Source organism: Anastrepha ludens, chromosome 3 (genome assembly GCF_028408465.1).
Source record: "Anastrepha ludens isolate Willacy chromosome 3, idAnaLude1.1, whole genome shotgun sequence".
NCBI classification, from domain to species: domain Eukaryota; kingdom Metazoa; phylum Arthropoda; class Insecta; order Diptera; family Tephritidae; genus Anastrepha; species Anastrepha ludens.
In genome coordinates this window covers 5,284,265-5,300,236 of record NC_071499.1, presented here as the reverse complement: position 1 = coordinate 5,300,236, position 15,972 = coordinate 5,284,265, and the positions used below count along the sequence as shown (strand labels likewise).

The 15,972-nt window shown below is 35.0% G+C and overlaps 2 protein-coding genes across 3 annotated transcripts in view; one reads left to right on the top strand and one right to left on the bottom strand.

The window, feature by feature from the left end:
* The window catches only part of LOC128856886 (poly(A) RNA polymerase gld-2 homolog B), a 132,821-nt gene that overhangs the window by 21,884 nt on the left and 94,965 nt on the right, over positions 1–15,972 (bottom strand). The window lies entirely within an intron of this gene.
* LOC128856887 (uncharacterized) lies at positions 224–949 on the top strand. Its single transcript, XM_054092311.1, has 2 exons — positions 224–493; positions 580–949. Exons 1-2 carry the CDS (start codon positions 265–267, stop codon positions 891–893), a joined length of 543 nt encoding a protein of 180 aa, XP_053948286.1. The 5' UTR covers positions 224–264; the 3' UTR covers positions 894–949.

Here is a 15,972-nt window from a genome sequence, read left to right as displayed (position 1 = left end):
CTTTCAATTATATTTCTTGGCGGAGATTCAGAAAAGAAATATAAGATTCGGCCTCCAGGTGCTATGCACCAGGCTCGATGGATGGCGAGAGCCATTTATTCATTGAAAATATCGTTACTTAGCTCTCAATTCAGAATTTCAAACAAGGATAAGGCAGCTCTGTTGGACGTATGTCTGTTCATCGTGACATCCTACGTAAAAGCCTGGCTCCAATGTATTTTAGCAGTAAAGGCGCCGTATCAGGATTTGTATTTTTTGAAGGCCATGAAAAATTACGAAACAATAGACAAAAGCATTTCAAAAGCAGCTTTGCAGAAGTTTTGCCAGCATTTGTGGTATTTGACAGATGAAGTATCTATTCTGGCTTTATTTGATGATGATGTCGATCTAGAAACTAAAGTAAGAATGATTGCTAACTTAACTAGAGAAAACCCAACAGCCCACAATAAACGCTACATTGCATCGAAAGAAGAACTCTGTGGCCCACTTTTTGGTACGTTAATTAAGGTTTGATTTTGTTCTATGACTAAGTTTGCTAATAGGTATAATTGATAACTGATCTATCTGTTTTAATTTCAGAGAGAAACATTGATGACTTCGTCTCTGTCAAAAGCAAGTTCCTGTTTAATCGACTCCAGATTGCCGACAGTTTTCTGAACAAGTGCCCCTCTTCGTGGTCAAATGATGATTCGTTTCTACAGGCTAAAAAGAAGCTGCTAGGACTGAAAGCAGTTAATGATACGGCAGAAAGAGCGGTTAAGTTAATGCAAGACTTCCATGGTTTGATCACTGTTCAAGAGGAGCAAAAGCAATTTTTATTACGTTTTATTTTATATTTATATATATATTTTTATTTTATATTTAAGTTTTTAGAGTCAAATGGAAAAAAATAAAGGGTGTGCATATTGAAATTCCGAAAAAAAAAATTCCCCCTTGTAGCCTGGGACACCCTAGCACATATACACACAAACATGTACAAACACATTGGATACATATGTACAGCTGTTGACCGCTTTGCATTTGTTTTCGTTTGCTTTCTAGTTCTTATTCTTATTTTGTTTTGGTGTTTTATAATTTTTGTTTTTTTGAATGCAGTGGTAAATATTTACCGCTATTTTGAAGGTAGAACTGAGTACTTCTCTGCCTTTATTTTCTTTCGGAAATGATTCAAGCAGTTTACTTTTTTTGTGCTCTCTGATCATAAACAATTAACATTTTTAAACAGTGGAAAAAAATGAGTTTCAAGAAAAGTTCTAATGCAATTTCAAGAAATTCGTAACGATGGGAAAACTCTTTGATTCGCTTCGAGAAAAGCAGAAATAGGCGGCAAGAAATAAAACATCGCTTTACTTAAACCAGTGACCGTACAAAAGAAAAGTGTTATAAATAAACGCAAGTGAATCTGATACAACACCTACAAAAAGACTTAGAAAAGTCAAGTGTCAAACAAAGATCGCAGTAGACATGATAGAGAAAATAAGTTTGAGTAGCAAAAAAGCAACTAAAGTATATGAAGAATTAGTGAAATCAGGCATTGATATTCCTCTGCACCCTCACAATCTGCCATATATAAAGCCTCAAGAATTGGTGTCTTCATTTTGACGGCAAAAAATTTGGAAAAAAGGAAGCGCAGGTAGTGGTATTGTGAATGAAATTAAAGAAGTGCGAGTAGCGGTAATTGTGCTTGAGAATGGGAAAAGTGTCACAATATTTGAAGGTAAGAAATAAAAATTAAGATTTTATAATCCCATGAATTTTTTATTTCCCATGAACAAAAGATTCGTATCGTTAATTTCATGTGAATCAATCCTTATATTTGAATTTCGAATATGCTATTGTGAACATCACTCATGTTTTGTTTACAAATTTTTGCAGAAAAAATTGCTGTTGTGTAGTCAAACATTTTTATTTTTGCGTTAAATATTATATTAAAATTGTAATGATTAGTGCTTACTTGCGCCTTTGTTTAATTGAAGAAGAAACTAATGCCAGTCAGCAATTGGCTGATCGAGTGTCCAGGAGGATATTACGCGACAAGTGTAATCTCCTTGAATTATCCAATGCAAGGTAAACATGCAAATAATTATACTCGTAAACCAAATAAATAATCGCGTTTTAACTATTTATACATAGCTTTCACCAATTGTATAGAATAAATAAGCCGGCGTTCAAATATTTGTTGGATGTATTGCACAGTGGTCTGCCAGTGGCACGTAAACGTTTTGCAATAGACACAGTCGTAAAGCATTCAGCTGCTCTAATAAGATTTTTTGGTGAAGGAGCATACCAAAAAGGAGTAGGGAGGCAAGTGGATGTTGGCTTATCGCAGTCAAGTTTTAGCCACATCTTGTCTGAAGTATTGAATGTTTTTGAGGAGTGCCTTTGCAATCAGTGGATAAAATGGCCTACTAAAGAAAATGCGTGAAATTGCTTTGGATTTTCATCAACAATTTAATATCCCAGGCATTATTGACTGCATAGATGGCACACACGTTAGAATTATAGGCCCTAGGAATAATAAACACTTATATTATAACAGAAAGGGGTACTATAGTATGAATGTTTTGCTGGTAGATTGGTAAAATTTGTGTATGCTTTTACGCATGTTAATAATTTTATCTGCAGGTATGTCATAACAAAATGGCAATAAGATATGTCGATGCTACACACGCTGGATCCTGCCATGACTCATTAATTTGGAATCAAAGTGAATTGAGGGTTTCAATGGAGCAGGACTACTTGCTAGGCACTAGAAATGTTTGGCTGCTATGTAAAATTTTAATGAAATCTGTAAGTCCAAAATCAAATTTTGTTCATAGGCGACGCTGGATATCCACTGGAGCCGTGGTTGCTAACACCCCACAGATCAGCGGAAGAGGGCTCCACAGAAAGCAAATTTAATGAGGTTCATGCACGTGGACGTAACATTGTGGAAAGGACCAATGGCGTCTTAAAAAATAGATGGAGGTGTGTACTAGGAGCCAGGGAGCTACATTATTCGCCTAAGAAAGCAGCTCAAAAGTAGTGACTTTGCGAATAACAGACTCTCTATGCTTACTAAAACATGGAAATAAAGTTATAGCAAGAATTGATGTTAGCAATATGTACACCAATGAAATTCTTGACTTAGGTCAGTTCTTTCAAAGGCTTGAAACAGAAGCCGGTATACTTAATATTAGCCAACTCAAAGTGGCACCGAGCGAAAAGATCTTTGAATTAATTTCAATAGATACTTTTAAAAAAATAGGCAATGAAATATTGAAATCATTAAGAGTAGCGCTACTCCAGCCGGTGACCCTAATACAAAAAGATAAAGAAAAAGAAGCAATACTGTTTACATTCCATGATGATCCAATACAAGGAGGTCATACAGGAATAGCTAGAACAATAGCTAAAATAAAAAGGCACTACTATTGGAAAAATATGACTCGTCATATCAAAGAGTACATACGTAGATGTCCAAAATGCCAAATGTCAAAGACGACATTACACACAAAGACCCCAATGACTTTAACTGAAACTCCAATATATGCTTTCGACAGAGTGATAGTAGATACAATTGGTCCACTACCACGCACGGAAAATGGAAATGAATACGCAGTCACTTTAATATGTGATCTGACAAAGTATTTAGTAGCAATTCCAGTTGCAAACAAAAGTGCAACAACTGTCGCAAAAGCTATATTCGAATCTTTTATTCTGAAGTACGGTCCAATGAAGACGTTCATTACGGACATGGGAACAGAATATAAAAATTCAATTATATCTGACTTGTGCAAATACTTAAAGATAGACAACATAACGTCTACTGCACACCACCATCAGACCGTTGGAATAGTAGAAAGAAGCCACAGAACATTCAATGAATATATCCGTTCTTACATATCTGTTGACAAAACAGATTGGGACGTATGGCTACAATATTTCGTATACTGTTTCAACACGACACCCTCTATGGCACATAATTATTGTCCATATGAGCTAGTTTTCGGCAAACAGAGTAACTTGCCAAAATATTTTACAAATATAGATAAAATAGAACCTATTTATAATATAGATGATTACTCTAAAGAAGTTAAGTTTAGATTAGAATCAGCCTATAAAAGGGCTAGATTACTATTAGAAAAACATAAAAATAGAAATAAAGAATATTACGATAGGAATATTATAGATAGTAACATAAAAATAGATGACCTAGTTTTATTAAAAAATTAAACAGGTCATAAGCTAGATAAAACATATTTAGGCCCTTATACTGTAGTAAAAATAGAAGATAACGATAATATAATAATTAAAGACAGTAAAAATAAGAAACAAAAAGTACATAAAGATAGGTTAAAGATTTTCATTTCTTGATATATTAAATACATGTTACTTCATAATCAGTTGACTACTATTATAAAGTAAAGTATGGCCATACCTATAATAAGTAATTAATACCATTTATATATATATCATCAAATCTATTAATTAATTAGTATTAAAATTCATAAAATCAAAAAAATAAATATATATAAATTTTAAACATATATAAGTAATAACACTAAGAAAATAACTTCATGTAATTACGTTATTTTTCTAAAGGAGAGAGATGTAGTATGTTCACTTATCGAATGCTCACTGTACTCAGTTGAATGCATAAATATTATTACAAACACATTGTAGCACTTGACTACAATATTCATATAAACAATGTGCAAGCACTTGTGGTAATACGATCCCTTGGGCATTGCCCTGCATGGACATTGCCGCGTAGGCATATTTGACATGCGCCGACGGTTCAACAACCAAGTGAACATATTACCTCCTCCCCGCCGTTGCGACCCGCGTCAGCCCTTAGACGTTCTTATGTAAACAATACATAAAGAATTATACATAAGCTGACCGCGCCTCTGCCGGCGTCCCTGACAGCGCAGCCACGCTGTCTTTAGCTGTAAGAACCAAATGGTAACAACTGAAGAGCATTCAATAAAACACACTCGTAGCAACGAGTCGATTACGATTAATACAAACAGAATTTCTTTGATTATGATCAATACATTACTAATCTCTGTTGATGGTGGGCCCATGCTATTGAGGAAATTGTTCAATTTCTTCCAAAAAGCCAGCACTTTATCTTTATTTTTTTGTTTTTTTTTGGAAGCCCTTTCCTATTTCAGGATTTTCGGCCATAGTGCTTACCAAGAAAGTCAACTGAGTTTTGTTTATAGACCTAATGTGATATAAAATAATTCTTAACTAAGTTTAACCCTTTGCACTCGTATGTCACACTGGAGGTGACAATACTAATTTACTCTACAACTCGTATGTCACACTGGAGGTGACAATACTAATGTATGCCTGTAACCAATAGCACTAAATAACTGTAAAATACATACGGTATTCGAGATCTTACACAGTTATAATTTGTCAAGTTTTGTTAATCGAGTGCAAGTCGTGCACGGAATCAACATCAGATGTAGAGAATCGACTTGATGGAAAACTCCACATTTTAGTACCTCATCCGGGAAAAAAACATAATGATTGTATGGTCTGTTCTAACAGAAAAGCTAAGGGCGAAAGGAAGACAACTGTTTATTTCTGCGAAACATGCGAAAGACATCCTTTTCTTCACGTTGGAAATTGTTTTAAAAAGTATCACACTGTAAAAGATTACAAAAAATAAAACATTTTATATTAATAATTAATGAAATAAATATAATACGTTGAATTCTACGACTGTAAATTACTTTAATTCATTTAGCTAAAAATAATAACAAGTTGACACGCAACAACTTTGAAAATAAATCGAGTGCAAAGGGTTAATAAGCAATAAACAATCCTTACATTTTATCGAGTGTTGTTCCCCACTTTCAGTTTTGCGAACAAATTCTATACATTCACGTGGAAAACATTTGCTGACGGTTAGAGTAATTTTTCGAAAATGGGAAATTTTTCACATGTGAAGTTCACAATGAGATCAGAAAAAATGTGGGAATTTTTCCCTTGGGAATTGCATTCACGCGAAGTTTACAATAAGGCTGAATATAAATTTATATATAAAAATATACATTTCTAACTCTACTTAAATTTACAGGCATAAAGGAAATTCTAGACCGATTTTATTTGTGGAAATCAGTGAAAATGATTGTATGTAATACAACAAATGTGAATACGGGGGGAAAAAATGTTTGACACCGAGCATCCAGCCGATTTATTTGCAATGGAAGTAAGGTATCATAAACACTGTTATCGTGATCACCTACGACTACCAAGAAACTCAGCAACTCCAGCAGGTAGACCTCCAAATAAAATACCACATAACATTCTGAGCGAAGATGGCGATTACTGTGGATGGTGGGAAAGATCCACCTGATATATAAGTTAACACAGGTAAACACCCATCCGGCCAAAATACCTTTCCCAACGATTTCGCTGACAACGCGTCTATAGCTTTACGCGTGGAGACAAATAACAACTTCACTTACCATATACCAATAATGCTGATTGAATATTTTCAGTCTTGCTCGTGACAACAACAAAACGAGCACAACATAATAAGCGGAAATATTGCAGCATTGTAGTGTTAGTGGTAGAAATGCAGATATTTAGACGCTAACGTCGCCTTCAAGTAATTTAGTTGTAACAACTCTTCCGCTGATACCGGCTGCCCTTGTACTAACAAGGGAAATAAAATAAACATAACTATAAAACCGTGTTTAACTGACCCTTATAAAGGGGATAAATTTAAGCGATCGTATCAAAGTGTATTGATCGCAAACTTATATGTAGGTAAAATAGGTGCATTGTATACGGAAATTACATGTGATAATAATATAAAAATTGCATTTGCTTCTATATATAGATCTCCGAGTACTGATAAAAAAGAGTTTATAAATGATCTTTTAAAAAATTAAAAATTAAAAAATCATTTTATTATTGGGGACATAAATATTGATATTAGCCAAAAAAATGTATTACTAAGCAATAAAGACAATTTGGAATCCTTCGATTTATATATAAATTCCATGTACGCTAATGAATTTAAGCCATATATTAACGGTATAACAAGAGCAAACAAGAACGGGGGCACTTGCATAGATCATATTTTCGATAAAATCAGTAGTAAAGTAAATGATATTTTAACCATCATATATAAAAACAATCGCCCTTATCGGCAAGTTCGCCCGGAAAAAATTTCGCCCGAACAAAGTTTCACTTCGAATCAGCTGATCTACTCTATTGTGAATTGATTGCGAACAAATTATTTACTTTCTATTGTGCTAATTTCGTAAGCAAGCGCATATTTCCTTAAAATAAAGTAAAAATATACTCAAAATTTTCTAGAAATATGTATAGTATTGCGCTTAGGTTATTATTGAGCGAGCGAGTTAACGACGTTAGTCATATACATATATACATTTATAATCAATGATTACTCATCATTGTCTATACCGACAAACAACTATACTCGTATGCACTTTAACCTTGTGTAATAACGATGTACAAAACAACAAAACTTATCTCAACATGATTCACTACCGAACTACAACGGACAAACAATATAACAATAGAAATACACTATCCCTAAGACAAACAATAATAACCTCTACTAGCAAACAGATAACGACCTATGTACGCATATCAATGGTATAAATAGTTCTAAGATTCATGTAAACGGGTCAGTCTAAGATTATGAATAAAGAATGCACATCTTAGTGTAACAACATATTCTTTTACTCAATTATCGATACAAGATAATAACTAGCGTGAGGAAAATTTGAACGTGAAAGTGCTCAGGAGGCGATTAAGGGACAATTCCAACCCTTTGGAGCTAAGTGATTCAGTATGAGATAACAAAAAATGCTAATGGGAATTTGCAATACTAACTTAATTTCTTATTTTTTAGGTTTCGGCAATATTACAGGCTAAACAAGCCGGCATTTAAGTCCTTGCTAGATGTCCTTACTAACTCCTTGCCAACATGGAAGCAGAAATTCGGAATTCCACCTATTGTAAAATTGAGCGCATGTTTGCGATTTTTCGCAGAAGGAGGACATCAAAAACGTTGGGAAGGACCATGAAGTGGGCCTAGCTCAATCTTCTTTCAATAAATTACTGGCAGAAGTGCTGAGTATTTTCGAGCTACTACTTTGTCCACAATGGATAAGTTGGCCCACTTTAGTTGAACAACGCCAAATAGCACACGATTTTTTTTACAAAATACGCAATGCCAGGAGTTATAGGATGTGTTGACGGAACACACATTAACATAATCGCCCTTATCGCGAGTTATATTTTCACCCGAAAAATTTCACCTTTTTTGTTCGCCTTATCGGCATGGTATTTTTCATGTTCATTTCGCCTTATTGGCAACTCTTTATTCGGGCGAAATGAACGAGCAGGAAACAGAAATTTATTCACTTTTCAGGGGGGGTTCAATTTCTAATTTTGCCGACGACAACTCACAAAGCAAGTGTTGCTACTTAAGTAGGAACTGTGACATTTTATAAATTTCGTTATAAATCTCATAGTACTTAATCACAGAAGCATTAAATAATAATTTATGCTCAAAATAATGCAAAAGTTATAAATAACATTAAAATCAGCTGTTGTCGTTGCCGCTTTCAAAATATTTTTGAAGCTGGATTTGCGACGACATTTGCTGTCGCGCAACATTTCACCGTCGCTACGGCGTGAAGTGCTGGTGTCTATGTAGATGCAGTATTACGCGTATTCTATCAGGCTATAAGAATGTTTGACAATTCTTTGCTTCATTTTATTCATTGACCAAAGAAAACTGGTGAGGCATACACTACGGAGCTGAATATTTTTAAAGAATTTGCATTATTATTAAATAATTTGCATTATTAATAAATAGCTTGTACAAGTCCTATCCTAATATTTTTTACCATAGATATTCGCTGTTTTTTGTGCAAAAAAAGGCGAATCGAGAACGAAGATGTATGTTTAACATAATATTAAATACAGCATAAATTCGGATTTGTATTAAGTGCATAATATTCACTAGGGCGTTGGCGAATTTAGTCGTACTGAGCTTCAAACTCAGACAAATATTGCTGAAAATGTCACAGGTAAGAAACAAATGGGGGTTGGCACTGACTCCTACAGAAGTGGAATGTGATTTGGAGGTACCGGAAAGCTCGTCTTTGCCAGTTTGCTCTTTGAAAAATGATCTCAGTTCCTATGATATTCGATTGTTTGTTCAAAAATCACCAGCTGACGGAATAAACTCAATTCCTGGATTGCAAAAGAAGATTTGGAGTCCCCCTGATGGCTACAGTTTCCCTGCATCGGGCCCTAGAAGTTTGAAGTTTCAACGTTCTTGGCTCCAAAAACACCAATGGCTAGCGTATTCGGCAATAGAAGACGGTGCATATTGCAAATACTGCGTCTTATTTTGTGCCACATTAAGAGGAGTCGGTAATCAAACTCTGGGCCAGTTAGTTACCGCCCCATTAAAAAACTGGAAAAAAGCACTGGAAACTCTTGGAAGGCACATTTCATTAGAATAGCATAAAAAAATGTCTGTTGCAATGGTCCTCGAGATTAGAATTCGAAGAAAAAATGCTTTATCCATTGATTTGCAACTGTCGAAACAAAAATTAGACTTTTTGAATGAAAGCAAACTACGCATGATTCCAATCATTGAAACAGTTATCCTGTGTGGCCGACAAGACTTGCTCTCAGAGGTTCCAATGATACGGGAAGAATTTCTGAAGACGAACAGTTGACGAATGATGGAAACTTTAGAGCTCTCTTAAGATATCGAGCCAAAACTGATGAGCGGTTGAAAAAACACCTGAGTGATACACCAAAGAATGCAATGTACATAAGCAACCGTGTCCAGAATGAAATAATAAACATTTGTCACCACCTCATCATGAGTTACAACATCGATCGAGTGAACAAATCGAAGGGCTTTTCTTTTCTTGGAGATGATACGCCAGACATTGCAGGAGTAGAACAAAGTTCAATTTGCATTCGCTACTTAGCTAAATGCGGCAAAAAGTTCACCATTCAGGAAGATTTTTTGTGTTTTATTCCTATTACCGATTTTACTGGAAAGGGAATAGGAAGTGCTTACCTTGATTTCCTCAAATCTTCCGGACTAGATTGCAAGTATTTCTTGGGGCAAGGATATGACGGTGCGAGAGCGGTTAGCGGAGAGTTCCAAGGGGCCCAAGCTGTTGTCAGAAATACTTTTGCCCTCGCGCTCTACTCTCATTGTGCTGCAAATAGCTTCAATTTGGCGGTAAGCTCTGCGTGCAATATAACAGGAATCAAAAATTGTCTGGGAGTTCTAGAGAATATCCATTCCTTCTTCATTTATCCGAAACGCCAAAATGCTCTTCAGGGTGTGATAAATGAAAACGAACATCTATCGGAATCTCGAGTAAAGAAATTGAAACAATTTTGTAAAACCAGATGGGTAGAGCAGCACGAGTCCGCCGCAGCATATCTTCATTTGCAACCAGCAGTGATTCGCGCTCTTGAAGTGATTTCTACTACCTGGAAAGACCAAACGACATCGTCTGGAGCTTTTCAACTGCTTTCAGCTATAAAAACCGCAAATTTCCAGATATCCATGCATATTTTGAGCTCGGTGCATTCTCTCACATTGTCCCTGAGTCGAGTACTTCAAGGAGAAAATCAAAATCTGGGAGAGGCTATCAAATTGGCTGATGCAGCGAAACAAATTTTGATGGAAAGAAGAGAAAACGCTGAGGGTGAATTTAGACAAATTTTCAAAAGCGAGAGCGAACAATATGAAATTGAATTGCGAAAGCCAAAGATTGCGTCGAAACAGACCCAACGTTCCAACGTACAAACTGATTCAGCTGAAGATTATTTCCGCATAACAATCTACATACCGTATATTGATTCGTTTCTGGTACAATTGCAATCTCGATTCTTAAATCACCGCAATATTTCATCAAATTTCGCTTGCCTTTTTCCCCAACAAAATGCAAATTTTCGAGGAAGAGTCCTGCGCTCAACTATTCCAACCATACTGTTCAATTTTGCACGACGATTCCCGTGAAATCTGGGTGAACGAAGTACAACTTTGGCGGAAGCTCATTGCCGGAAAGGAAATAAAAAACTCACTTGAAGCACTCGATATTTGTAATGAAGATGCGTTTCCAAATGTTAACCAGATGCTTCGCGTGATGGCAGTTTTGCCTGTGACAACAGCGACGAATGAACGATCCTTCTCAACTTTGCGACGACTGAAAACGTATTTGAGATCAACAATGTCTGAAGATCGCCTGAACGGCTTAGCCTCACTCAATGTACATCGCGATGTCAAAATCGATCCGCAAATAATTTTGAAAGAGTTTTTTTCAGTACCTCGAAGAGTTGATTTATTACATACCTAAATGTAGCTCATTATTACTTTTGACAATAAAATTTCTGTACTCTAAATTTTTTTTTTCTTTTTTCATTGATTACGTAACTTGAGTTAAATCCACCCCCTCGGAAATTTTCTGCGCACGGGCCTGGTACTTATAATATGTTTGAATATACAAATGTGTACTACGTTATTATACGAGTATTTCTCAAAATTGCGATTCTAACCGCAGACTATGAGTAAAAATAAAAGAAATAAAAAGAAAAAATGCGTTTTCGCACAAATCAGAAGTGGGATAACATATTAAGTTTCAGAGTTATAAAATGGGTGCACTAAGTCTTTTTATTTTTCAAATTTACGATTCTAATCGCATATTTCACCACACCGCAGAGTATGAGTAAAAATAAAAGAAATAAAAAGAAAAAATGCGTTTTCGCACAAATCAGAAGTGGGATAACATATTAAGTTTCAGAGTTATAAAATGGGTGCACTAAGTCTTTTTATTTTTCAAATTTACGATTCTAATCGCATATTTCACCACACCGCAGAGTATGAGTAAAAATAAAAGAAAAAAAAAGAAAAAATGCGTTTTCGCACAAATCAGAAGTGGGATAACATATTAAGTTTCAGAGTTATAAAATGGGTGCACTAAGTCTTTTTATTTTTCAAAATTACGATTCTAATCGCATATTTCACCACACCGCAGATTTCTGAGAAAAAATTAAAGAAATAAAAAGAAAAAATGCGTTTTCGCACAAATCAGAAGTGGGATAACATATTAAGTTTCAGAGTTACAGTGGTGGAAAAAAAATAGACTCTTACCTTTGATATGCATTTCATCGTTCATATCTTAAATATTATTGCAATATTAAATACCGATCTTGCACACGTTTGTTTGTTTCAATATACTGCTCTCAACAATAACACAATTATTTACCTTCCCAACATAAAAAAAGAGAAAACACCATCCATGCTCGTAGAGTACCTAAATAGGTTGGCAAATAAAATAGACTCATAACAGTTTAAATGGGAAAAGCTCCGTTAATTTCCACTTAAAATTTTTCAAATCAAAGAAATCAGCTTATCCAGTATTGTATTGTCATGAATAATTATTCACTAGCGTGCTTTTGAATTGAAAGTTTGTAAAATGGGTCGCCGCGTTTATTGTACCGAAAGTGAAAAAAAAATCATAGAAAATCTTCGGGAAAAAGGTTATACCATCAAAAATATTGCCGAAATTGTTAAAAGATCCGATCATTTAGTGAGAAATGCGCTTAAAAGCAAAAATAGAACCGACGAAAAACGGGGAAGACCACGGAAGACGACCATACTAGAAGACCGCGAGCTATGATCCGAATATCGAAGTCGCAGCCCTTTGCCACATCCAATGATATTAAAAACACTTTGAACCTGCCTATCAGTTCGCGAACCGTTCGTTATCGTTTGGAATTAGCAAATTTACCCGGGCGCATAGCGAAAAATGTTCCACTTTTAAGTAAAAACAATATCCAAAAGAGAATGTCTTTTGCCAAAGAGCATTTAAATGAGCCTAGCAAAAATTGGAGAAATATACTATGGTCTGATGAAAGCAAAATGAATCTTTTTAGCAGCGATGGTCGCACTTATGTCCACAGACCTCCAGGCAAAGAACTGACAGCACGGTATACAAAAAAAAACGGTGAAACACGGAGGCGGAAGTATAATGGTATGGGGCTGTTTCTCATACTATGGTGTTGGGCCATTGTACCGAATCGATGGTATAATGGATTCGGCAAAATACTTGGATATTTTACAAAATGTTATGATGCCTTATGCTTCAGAGGAGATGCCGATAATTTGGCGCTTTCCACAAGACAATGATCCGAAGCACTCTGCAACTGTAACAAAAACTTGGCTGCGTAATGAAGGTATTCGGGTACTGGAATGGCCCTCGCAGAGCCCAGATCTCAACCCAATTGAGAATTTATGGGGAATAGTGAAGCGAGAGCTCTCTAAAATGCCAAAAGCTACGAATAAAATGGATCTATGGAGAAAAGTGTTACAGATTTGGCAAACAATTCCAAAGGAACAGTGTGAGCGGCTCGTGGACTCGATGCCCCGAAGGTGCGATGCTGTAGTCCAAAATCGAGGTTCAACCATTAATTATTAATGCGTATTTAAAGTTTTGTATCCTTTTTTTAGTGAAATAGCTGTTATTTGAAAAAAATTTGAAATAAAATGAAAAAAAGTCTATTTTTTTTGCCAGCCTGTTTAGGTACTCTATGAGCAAGAGTCGTGTTTTCTCTTATTTTTTAATGGAAAGGTTAATATTTTTGTTGTTGTTGAGAGCACTAGATTTGAACGAAGAAACGAGTACAAAATTATTAAACAATTGTGGAACAATATTGGGGATATGAACGATCAAATGCATTTCAAGGCTAAGAGTCTATTTTTTTTCCACCACTGTATAAAATGGGTGCACTAAGTCTTTTTATTTTTCAAAATTACGATTCTAATCACATATTTCACCACACCGCAGATTATGAGTAAAAATAAAAGAAATAAAAAGAAAAAATGCGTTTTCGCAAAATTCAGAAGTGGGATAACAAATTAAGTTTTTATAATTAAAAAGTAGGTGTACTAGTTTATGTTATTTCTCAAAATTGTGATTCTAATCAGATGGTTCTTCACATCGCACAGTAGTTACGAGTGTGTTCGAGCCGCTAAATAATTACTGCAATATTGCAACCCTGTTACTTTACTAATGCTCTGTAGCTGATATTCAACTGATACTGTGCAGCAATACTGCAATGTTTATTTTTCGTCGAACGTGTTGCTTAAAAAAATGGAAATTTTAACTTATTTGATAGCAGATGAGATGATGGAAAGGAGTCGTGATAATTTTTTAATAAACATGGACAAAAACAGGAGGAGAAGACATATGATAAAAGGCTTATTGTGTAACCATTGTTCCAAACAAAGAAAAGTGAGGAAAATGAAATACTTTTTTGAAACTATTGCACTATACCCTGAAGATATCTAAAACCATCAAGACAATATGCTGCCTCAAAAACGAAATTTCTTGGCCGAGCATTATTCAACAGCAGAACATAATGGAAAGTTTTCAAACAATTAGAACAAACTGTTTTCCATTCGTTATTAGATGCATGGACGGGATTCACTTTCAGATTAACACACCAAGGAATGACGCTATAAGCTATTATGACCGCAAGGGAAATCATTCAATAATCATGCAGGTTGGTGGCATTTTCCATGGATGTCAGAAATGCATATGTATATAATAATACAAATTTTTCTCTATTGTGATATTTTAGGCTATTTGCGATAGTAAGCTTCGTTTCTTAGACGTATTTTTCGGGTTTCCAGGAAGCTGCCACGACGCTAACGTTTGGAGCAATAGTCCAATTTACAAAGGCATTACAACTGGTCAGGTTGAAATTGCAAGTGGAGCTATAATATTAGCTGATTCCGCTTATCCACTGCCGAAATATTTAATGGTACCATATAGATAACGGGCATCTCACTACTGCTGACAAAAAGTTTAATTATCACCTTTCCACTACCCGAGTTTTAATAGAGCAAGCATTTGGCACTTTAAGGCAAAAATGCAAAATACTTAATCATATTGATATATTTTCTCTAAAGAGCATCTCACAAGTGGTATTAGCGTGAGCTATATTGCATAATTTTATAATAAATAATTGCGAAGATGAAAACAGTTTCGAAATATTGGAACGACACGAAATTCTAATGGCGTTTGCGAGAATAATCCTGAAACGGAAATTACAGACAATATTAATGACTCCAATGAAGGAATTTCTAGACGAAATGAGTTGAAAATGTTGTTTAATTCATAACAACTCATTTAAAAAACTTTATTTCATGTAAATAAAATACTTAATACTAAAACAAAAAACATTACTTCATTCAAAAAAATAAGTATTCAATACTAATACATACTAAATACAATACATCGTTCTTTTTTTCATTATTTAGAGATCTGTGAGCAGTTTTCCCATCAGAGTCAATGTCGGATTGATGATTGTTGCCTGGACATTCATGAACTTCTCCATCATCTTGTGTAATTTCGTTGCAAGGAATCTCCAGGGAACTCTGCAGATTTTGAGATGGAAGAGAAATCGAATATCTACTGTCATAAACTTCGTCGAATTCATTAAAAAATTCCCAAGTTGTAACATCTCGTCCTGTACACTTGTTCCTCTTTTTAATTCTTTTGTAGGTTGCGATCATATTTAAAAATTTCCTCTGTGATTGATTCTTGTAGGGCTGAGATTGGAGCATCAGTTTTCATTTTATCCAGAATTTTGCCACAAAGACCATATTTCTTAAAATGCAACACTATATTCACAGTTAGAACACACCCTTCCTTAGATATTATTCTTAAATGCCTCAATAATGTGGTCACATTTTGTTTTAAGATATGTTTTTAAGGCGTTGATCGATTATAAATTCGAAAAAAACATGAACTATTGAGTTAAAACGTGGGAGGCCAAGATCTGCAGGTTTTGCAGAATGTCAGCGAAGTGCAAAGAATAGAAAATTATTGTGCTGATGAAATTAATTTTTTTTTTAACTTTGACTTTAGACAAAAAACAAAT